At 43.9% G+C, this 10020-nt stretch overlaps 1 protein-coding gene across 1 annotated transcript; it reads left to right on the top strand.

The window, feature by feature from the left end:
• Positions 1-1987: 1987 nt before the first annotated feature.
• On the top strand, positions 1988-2914 carry LOC138005220 (uncharacterized). Its single transcript, XM_068851483.1, has 2 exons — positions 1988-2293; positions 2498-2914. The coding sequence occupies exons 1-2, from the start codon at positions 1988-1990 to the stop codon at positions 2912-2914; spliced, it is 723 nt and encodes a 240-aa protein (XP_068707584.1).
• The last annotated feature ends 7106 nt before the right edge of the window (positions 2915-10020 follow it).

Below are 10020 nucleotides of genomic sequence, written 5' to 3'. Positions count from 1 at the left end.
TAATGCAGAAGAATTAAATTGTGAGTATACAGGAAACGTTTCTCGTTGTGCGTTTTCGACAAAGTGGCACCTCCGACGAGACGTTGTTAAGCAACATGGAGACACAAATTGCGGATTTGAACGGGAAAATAAAAACACTCAGCTTTCGAGTGAAAAAGACGGACGAGGTACTAAAGAAGGATGATCTAAAAGCTTCAGAAAGACACAGAACCTCGCTAGAGACTATGGTAACAGCAGTGAACACGTTAAAGGAATCAATAGAGGAGAAAAAAGTTCGTAAATGGCGAGGACGAAGAGTCATTTCAAGAATGGGCTAGCGGAATTGAAGAAGTTGTGAATCAAGCGGATGAATGTATGCGTGAATTGTGAATTGACACGCCAGATTGAGCAGATCGACCGCAATTTGAAGCACGCAACTGCTCTTTACGAGCACAAACGAGAAATCGAATTGGAGAGAGAGAAACTGAGACAGAAGCAAGAAGCTGTTGAGCGTGCACATGCAGAGGAGTTAGAATTTGAAAAGAAAAAAATGGAGTTGAAACAAGCTCAAACAGAGCCGCCCGGAAATTACAGCGATGGCTAGCAACGTGGTAAAAATGCCGAAGCTAGTAATCACAAAGTTTGATGGCACACCACAAGACTGGGTGCGGTTTTGGGGACAGTTCGAAACACAAATTGACAAGTTCTACCCCTGAAGTTACTAAACAAGTCCTACCCCTGAAGTTACTCATCTCATACTTGAAAGAATTGGTGGATTTGAAGGTGAGAAACCTTATCGATGGCCTTCCGTTTACCCCCGAAGGTTATAATAAGGCTAAAGATCTACTCGCAAGACGATATGGAAAAACGAGCGAAGTTGTGGGAACCTACGTAAGGAATATACTAGAACTCCCTACTGTCAGAGAAAGGGATGTCAAGAAGATTCACGAATTTTACGAGATACTACTTTTCAATGTTGAGTCGCTGCAAACAATGCAGAGCATAAACAAACTGGACGCCGCTGTACGTTTCACATTTGACAAGCTAGATGTAATTAAGAACGAGCTGGCATGATCGATGAAAACTGGAGCGAATGGACATTTGTGCAATTTCTTGAGGCGCTTGAGAAATGGACAATTAACAATCCAGTTCAAGGAGTGGAAAGTTCAAAGCCAAAGACTGTGACAACTGTCAATCGAAGAGAGAAATCGAGGGCGTTCTACGCAAAACGTGATGACAGAAATCAACAAGCGAACATCCGAGGCTGTCTATTTTGCCAGAGTCCAGATCACAAGGCTGTTAACTGTGACAAGGTTGTGAGTGTTGAAGCGAGGAAAAAGGTTTTCCTAGAGAAACGTATGTGTTTTAATTGTTCAGGAATTGGGCACCGAGCAGGAGAGTGCAAAAGCAAGTCCACTTGTCAAGTATGTCACGCAAGGCATAATACATCATTGTGCGATAACACCCAATTTCAAGCTCAGACACGTGAGCCAGGGATGACAGCACATCACATCGGCAACTCGGCCGTCATTCATCCTGTCGTGGTAGTCACGATTAATGGATACAAATTTAGAGCCCTGTTGGACAGTGGAGCAAGTCATTCGTACGCCTCTGCTACTGCAATCGACTTGATTAATGCAAGTTTAAAATCGACCGGTTTGAGAGACAAATAGCGATGCTGACTGGCGTCACAACAAGAACTATGCAAGTTTTTGGAGTGGTTATCAGCTCAGTTACTGGTGATTTTGAGCTCGAAGTGGACGTCACCAAAGTCAACAAGAGAGAGTTGCTGATTTTAGAAAACCCCCTCGTTACAACCAGCTGATAGAAGGGAACTCTCACCTCAAGGGAGTACGCATGGATGATGTCGACGACAAAGCTAAGCTGCCTGTACATCTCATACTGGGTGCGAACGAATTTGCGAAAATTCGGACAGGAGAACGTTTGCGTGTGGGTCGTCGTCGTGGGGACCCCGGTAGCGGAGTATACCCGTTTTGGGTGGACAATCATGTCGCCTGGCGCAGACCAAGATTTATCACCTGTTTATTTGGCGGTGAATTCGAACTGTGACTTCGAGAGATTGTGTGCGCTTGATGTTCTTGGCCTAGCAGATACGCCAGCCGGGGACCAGTTTGATGTCTACGATGAGTTTAAAGAGCAACTGACGCGATCACCTGAAGGTTGGTACGAGACGAGCCTGCCTTGGAAAGGGAATTGTCCTGCCCTACCAAATAACCGTGACGGAAGTATGCGACGACTAAATTCCCTCTTGCGGAAATTACGCCGAAAGAACATGTTGGACGACTATGATGACGTAATAAGAGAACAGTTTGGCGGAAGGCGTAGTAGAACGGGCACCTGCCGAAGTCTCCGGGAGAGAGTTCTATTTGCCACATCGTGCGGTTGTTCGTGAGGGTGCGGAAACAACAAAGCTTCGAGTCGTGTATGATGCGTCTGCGAGAGCTCACGAAATGGCCCCATCACTAAATGAGTGCCTACATGCGGCCCGCCTCTACAGAACAAGCTGTGGAGCGTTCTCACTCGTTGCCGCTTCCACCCTGTGTTGGTTGCTGGAGATCTTCGCCGTGCGTTCCTACAAGTGCGAATTCGTGAAAGTGACCGAGATGCCTTGCGCTTTCACTGGATCGTAGACAAGACTGCGAAGGAAGTGGAAACGCTACGATTTCACCAGGGTTGTGTTTGGCCTTGCCTTGGCCCATCGCCATTTCTTCTAAATGGGGTGATCCAGCAACATCTTCAGAATTTAGAGACGAAATGCCCCGAAACCGTCAAAGAAGTGCGGAAGAGCTTATATGTCGATGACCTTATTTTCGGAGGAAGTACTACAGACAAGGCTAAGCAGTTGAAACGAGAAGCAATTGAGATCTTTAATGGACCCGCCAAGTTCGAGCTACACAAGTGGCACTCTAACTAAGGAGGAGCTAGAAACTGATTGTGAAAATTACGAGAGGTCATTCGCCAAAGAACAGCTCAACAATGTGTCAAAGCCAGAAGGGATGTGAAAACGCCGTTACTACAGTGGTGTTAGTTGGGACAGGGTCCTGGTGGACACCCTTCACGTTGACTTTCCAAGTCCACCAGCCGAACTGACGAAGCGAGAGATCCTTACCAACTTAGCAAAAGTGTACGATCCGCTGGGTTTAGCATCACCAGTTTTACTGGAGGGCAAACTGCTATACCGGGAAACCTGCGTACAGAAAGAGCGCGTGGGATAGCCCGTTACCGGAAGACTTAGCGGTACAGTGGAGGAAGTGGAACAGAACATTCCGGATGTCGTTACAGTACAACGCTGCGTTCCTCTTCACCAAGAAGAAATTCAAGAGATACAATTACACGCATTCGGCGACGCGAGCGGTCGAGGAGTATGTGCTGCAGTCTACGCAGTGGTGACTCAAGCATCGGGAGCACAAGGATTAATCACCGCAAAGGCTCGGCTTGCCAAACAAGGGCTGACCATTCCCCGACTGGAACTCGTGTAGGTCATATGGCAGTCAATCTGGCCAACAACGTGCGACAAGCATTGGAGGGACTCCCACTAGCGGCTGATATCCACTGTTGGTTGGACAGTTCCGTCGCCCTTCACTGGATCAGTGATCACGGAGACTACCGCCAATTCGTCGCGAATCGTGTGAGGAAGATTCAAAGGCACCGGAAACGTTTTATGGCATCACGTCCCGACAGTCCATAACCCTGCTGATCTGGGAAGTCGTGGTGGTAGTGTGAGTGGAGCAGAAATTTGGTGGGAAAGGGCCTTCGTGGCTGGGAGACCCCGCCAAGTGGCCACCTGAGATTGTAACAGAGCCAAGCCCGAAAGTAGAGCAGAGAGACAGGTTCAAAAAAGAACTTGTCGCGGTTGGTGTCGAAGGGAGAAACGAAATTCGATGACCTTCTCGAGAAGTTCAGCCTTCGTAAAGCCATGAGGATTGGTGCTTGGATCTCGCGATTCTTGCGCAATTGTTGTCCGTCCTTCCAACAAGATCCGTGGACCTCTGACAACGGCAGAGCTAGCTGAGCATGAGTTGTTCTGGATCAGAGAGAACGCAGAAGAGGGGATGAGCAATACAAAATTTTATCGCGGATCAAGAGCAGCTCAACCTACAACAAAACAAACATGGTTTGTTGGAATGCCGAGGTCGTGTACAGGGAGATTATCCCATCTACCTGCCAGATTCAGTCCTTTTTACAGCTAAGATGGTTCAGCATGCCCACGTGACTACACTCCATGGGGGAGTTTCTTTGACGATGACGAAAGTGAGAGAGAAAAAAATTCTGGGTACCCCGACTGCGGAAGTTAGTCAAGAAAACCGTGAAGAATTGCAGTGGCTGCAAACGCTTTCAAGCAGTAGCCTTGAAGAATCCACCCACCGCACCGCTGCCTAGCGAGAGAACAGAAGGAACTACACCTTTCAATGTGATAGGTGTTGATTTCGCCGGTTCTGTGTGAAGTACCGCAGCAAGCGCAAGGAAGAACGTAAAGCGTACGTGATCTTGTATTCGTGTAGCCTTACTCGCGGAGTGTTCTTAGAGTTATTGCCAAGTTTGGAGACTACCGATTTCATCCAAAGTTTAAAGCGCTTTATTGCCAGGAGAGGACGTCCATCGAAAGTCTATTCAGACAATGGTAAAACCTTTGTCGCCGCTGCCAAGTGGGTAAAGAAGGGTGCGGAGAGATGAAAGATTCCATTCCTTCCTGAGCGAGCATTCCATCCAGTGGCAGTTCAACCTCAGCCGAGCACCATGGTGGGGTGGACAGTTTGAGCGTCTCATTGGATTGATGAAGTCCATGTTCTACAAAACAGTTGGCCAAGGTCTGCTTACCTGGGAAGAACTGAGTGAAGTCATCCTGGACATTGAAGTTGCGATGAACAACCGCCCGTTGTGTTACGTGGAAGACGACGTGCAACTTCCGACGTTAACACCGAATGTTTTCCTGATGTTAACTCCAGTGTTCTGCCCGAGTTGCAGCCCTATCACATAGAAAAAGAGATTTAAGGAAACGCGCCAAGTTCCTGATGAAAACGAAAGATGTGATGTGGCGTAGGTGACGACCGAATACTTGAGCGCGCTGCGTGAGCGTCACCGGCTCAGACGCGGAAAGAAAGGAAAAGAGAATTCTCTGGCTGTTGGAGACGTTGTTATCGTGAAGTCCCATGAACGAAACCGAAATTGCTGGCCGCTGGGGATTGTGGAGCAACTGATTGCTGGAAGAAAATAAATAAAACCACGGCTCTTTTGATTGTTTAAGTCACAGGGAATATGAAAGATAAAAAGTTGCTTTTATATCTGCCCCGTTCATACGTGGGATAATGTAACTTCCATGCCATAAAGAGCTGAGGTAACTTACCTCACGTTGAAAAACTATTCTTCCGCCGTTGAAAACGTCAAAACTTACCCTCGAACGTGACGGCAAGCGATAGTCATGTGACTTCCAGCAGGTTGAGGTTAGTCCTCCAACGTGGATCTAAAAGTCTTTATTGTTAGATTGTGCTTGTGCATTGTTGGAACACGCTTCGATGACCACGAAACAATAGAAATGTTAGGCCACTTGTTGGCTTTCTGAAGTTTGACCAGTTTTTCAAACATTCACTCCAACAACTTCCAACAGTCGCAACAAACGCAACAAAACACAAAAATGTCCGTGTGCAAACGCTCGCAAACATGTTGAGGCCCAACAATGTTGCGTCTTGTTGGCCAACGATGTTGCGAGCGTTTGCAATGGGCCTTTAAACTCCAAAAGTTAAAATAAATATACATTCTTGCCTCGTGAGTTTGTCTTATCGTTAAACACGGGCGTTTTTAGTGCATCTGTACTGTTGGTTTGATTCAATAAAAATGTTTCGCTGGAAAAGGATTTTGTGATATTATCTGCCTTTGTAAATTATACTATCATGTTGTGTAATTTGAATTTTTGAGCTTAAAGTTGAAAAACGTGAATACGGTGAGAAATATTTTAGTATTGCTCTGTTGCGCAGGAAAAGGTTTCATTGGAAAAATAACACGGTATGTTGGAAGCGTGGCTTGAGTTTCAACAAAATGAGCCCCAAAAATCCGCAAAAAATTGTGCGCGTCCCCCCCGGTGAAAATGAAGAGTCGCTGCTATTTCCAACAATGATGGAATAAATTAATGGTGATAAATAACCTCGTCTCTGACTTTGCAGAAACAATGGTGGGCGATTGTGATCTTTGTTTTGAATTCGTTCATTTATTGTCAAACTTTTTTATAACACTTGACAGGAAAAAACGAAACGACGAAAAACCCGGTATGCTTGCCAATCATTTGACACAGATGCTTCACTGTTTGGCAAGTACACATGAGGCGGGAACTTAATCACGGCGCCCGCTGAGTTCCGGGCAATGGCACTTTCGATTTTGCGATTATTTGTGCAGCCAAACCGTACTAATAACAACATTGAACGTAAAGCAAGCAATCTCCAAAAATGTTTGTCGCTGATCGTAACTTTTTATATTCTATATTCACGGTTCAAAATTAATGTTGTTTTCCATGTCGTAAATAGGGCGATTCTCGAGAGATCCGCCTTGGAAAATTCCTTCTGCTCTTTCTAAAAAACGGTGTATCAATATTTGTTTTTGATTAAAGCAAGCTAACAAAAATCTAGTACCTTGCTGAAGTTCGCATTTGTTCGCGTTAATAGTATTTTCGGTCCAATGTTTCTGTTTTACGAAGGGGTATTAGGTTTTTGGTCAACCCATCCAGAACACTAACCCCGCCGGACAAGGATTAAAACCTGTAGTAAACTTTAGTAAACTTTAGTATTACAAAGCGGTCAGATGCCTCAAGAGGGCCCGCTTTAAACTTGTGGTGAAAAGAAGAAGCTTATCCAAATGTCAGCCACATGAGTGCCAATGTTTCTCACTTCCCATTTATTCTATTCAATCTTTCTGGGGTTCAGTACTTTGCGAGTAACCACATTGTTCTGTCTCAGGCTATTTACTCAAGACTTCTACCAATGGCACTAACAACTGATTAGACCAGTACCAAAACAAATCGTTGCACTGTTAGAGCTGACATATATACTGGCTAATCGGACAGATTCTGTTTGGTCTCAGTTGTACGAACGTGCCCCCCTTGATGCGTGCGGACCGTGTGAGCACAAAGGGCCTCTGCTGGTATGACTTGTCTGGGTGAAGCCCCTTTAATTTAAACAATTTATTCGCCGGAAAGGCCAGTGAGTATCGGTGAATATTCACCGAGACACACAGAAGTCGAGGGTCGACATATTAACAATTACATCTCGGCCGAAGGGCAAAGTGAGTACTCGGTGAATAGTTTCACCTGATGACGAAGTACGAGGGTGATATTCCCACTATAACAGTAATAGTTGACACTACCAAACCTCTGCTCCCTAAGCGATGGCAAAATGTGCTGCATTCCAATTTTATTTGCAAACTACATTATAGTCGATAACGTATGTGTTGACTGTTGTAAGTGTTTGTGATAGTCTTTTAACTCAGGCCTATCAAGGACGAAGCGGTGTAGCATGAAGTTGAGACGATTACTTTGGAGTTGTTTTTACTCTTTGCGCAAGGGGGAAATGAGTTCTCCAGCAGCAGTAATAGTCTGCTGAAGATCCAAGGCCTAGAAAGGCTCAACATGGTCGGGAAAGGCAATAGGATGTTGTGCAATGACACAGAGTGAATTGGTAAATTCGACAATAGTCTGCAGTTAGAGGTCTTACAATAAGGGTATATCTATCATATAGTCTGATAGTGAAGATATTACTATATCTAGTGTTATTTATTTGACAAATTGGTAGAAACTATATTAGGTATAACGCGACAAGTACTAACCGGAACTATACTGCCTATGCAAAATATGGCTATATATATATAAAGTACCATTTTTTTTGTTTGCATAGTGGCCACCTCAAGAAAATTGTGTTAATCAAGAAACGATTATGTATTATCAATTGTGTAAACAATGATTGTAGCCAGTGAATATAGCATGTACAACAGAGAACACTAAGTGGATCCCATTTTCAACTGCCGTGTTTGGGCTCATTGAAAGAGTAAGGCAATAACTTTTAATAACTAATTATCGATACTTTGTGCTATCAGTGCATATTTTACAATACGTGAACTGGCCTCCAGGGTTACAAGATATTGCTTTTTTTTTGGCGAGAATTTATGTTAACACCCCCCGAAAACTGATTTACACTTCCAAGAAAGATAACTAATTGGTTTTTTTTGTTAAATCATGGAAAATGTAATAGGCTATAACTAATCTCAGGTGGTCTCTATGCTCTATTCGGTCTGACTGTCTTTGCAAAGTAAAGATAAACAATAACTTAAAAAAACTAAGTGTTTGGCCCTCCTGTGCTACACTAACAATCATGTAGCTAGAAAACTGAGCATGCATTCATTGCATCATGCCACTTTGGAAGAAGATAAGACCTACAAGAACTTTAAAATCATTTCATTGAATGGCTTTGTGCTACTGCTCATGTGCATTATGCTAGGTGTGTATATTGTATACATATACTTTCAAACCGTTTTAACATCACAAACGTTCATTCCCTCGATTGTTTGTTGAAACAATCAATGATATGTTGAATATGGTTCATATTAAACACACCAAACTAAAGGACTGAAATTATACTGTTTAATTGTGGAAAAATAAGTATAACAATGGTGGCCAATTTCTATTAGACGGAATGCAGGTCAAAACTGCATAATGAGACAGCATCTGTCCGGTGTCCTAAGGTTAAGAAACTATACATGGATGTAAAAGAGGGAGTGTTTTGGTACATCTGTATGTCACTTGAGCCACCGCCCTGCCATTTCAATAGCCTTCAGTGTCCGTAAACGTGCAGCTAACATGATGAAGGCGGTGACGTATAGTACAAGTTTTTTCAACTTAATAGTACGCTGTACCAAGCGTCTCTCGATCCTAGATGTTCGGTATCATGAACATCGTAATCTTATGCTTTCGTGGTCGAAATAACAGCGCTTTATCAAATATATATAGTGAATTTCCATAAGGTTCGCAATAGTAGCAAGTGTTCTGATAAATACTGTAGGAAACCAGACAAACCGTTTTTAAAAGGACATGTTTCGGCATGCTTATGCCATTCATCAGTTTAATGAGTGTCCGAGTTCGTGAACATTATAAATGTCTACGAGGTGAAGATGAAAAAAGTATTACAGCACATGGACGTCGAATACAAACGAGGTGGTAGACTACTTTACAGCGTGAAGCCACCAAAGCATCAAACAAATTATTCGCATGAGGCCGGACACAGTGATTATCGGTGAATATTCACCGCGACGAAGTCGAGGTGAATATTCACCTATCATCACTGAGCCTCAGGCGAATAATGGTTTTAGTTATAAATACACAGTGTGATTATTCATAACAAGAGAAAAAAAAAAAAACATTTCTTCAGACGCACGAATATACATCTTCACTTACAGTGGCAAAACGACTACTTGTAGTCATGTTTGTCTTGGTCGGGGTCCGATTCATCGGCTGATAAGCCGAGAATAGCGAGCCAATGAAGAGCGGCTGCGCGATTTTGTATACTCACCTGTGTATTTAGAAACTAAATGGTTCTTAATGACCCCCCAACTTGAAAAAAATTGTCTGGAACAGTGCCACGTACCACAGGCAACCCAGTGTACCCCTCACGGGGGGTCTTCTTGAGTTCGTACAATGTATTTCGGGAAGTCGATTACCAGTACCGCACTAATTAGGTGGCCCGCATAAGGGAGGTTCCACTCGTTAATTGAAAAATTCCCTCCAAATATATGGTTCAAAGTTTGGCCGGTTAATACGGGTTACTTGGCTGCATACTTTTGTTACTTGACACCGGCGCTTCTTGGGATTTTCTTCATGACCTCAACTGTCTGTAAAAGCCGCCAAAACAATGTCTATGAATAATTTCAAAATGGCAGAGGCCACGTCACGCGCGGCTGGCTAAAGTGTCTTACTTGTTCGAACATTTTCCAAAGATCGAACAAGTCATACATTTTGTGCTGCAACAACCTATCGAATGTCATATA

The sequence above is a fragment of the Montipora foliosa genome, chromosome 6 (assembly GCF_036669935.1).
Source record: "Montipora foliosa isolate CH-2021 chromosome 6, ASM3666993v2, whole genome shotgun sequence".
NCBI lineage: Eukaryota > Metazoa > Cnidaria > Anthozoa > Scleractinia > Acroporidae > Montipora > Montipora foliosa.
Note: the sequence above shows the minus strand (reverse complement) of the source record. Positions and strands in the feature narration are given on the sequence as shown.

What these genes read in the sequence shown, in the direction of transcription:
- LOC138005220 (XM_068851483.1), top strand. Translation starts at nt 1,988, where the DNA reads ATGTCGCCTGGCGCAGACCAAGATTTATCACCTGTTTATTTGGCGGTG. An exon ending in TGTTGGACGACTATGATGAC is followed by an intron (nt 2,294 to 2,497) that starts GTAATAAGAGAA and finishes CCGCCTCTACAG; the next exon opens with AACAAGCTGTGGAGCGTTCT.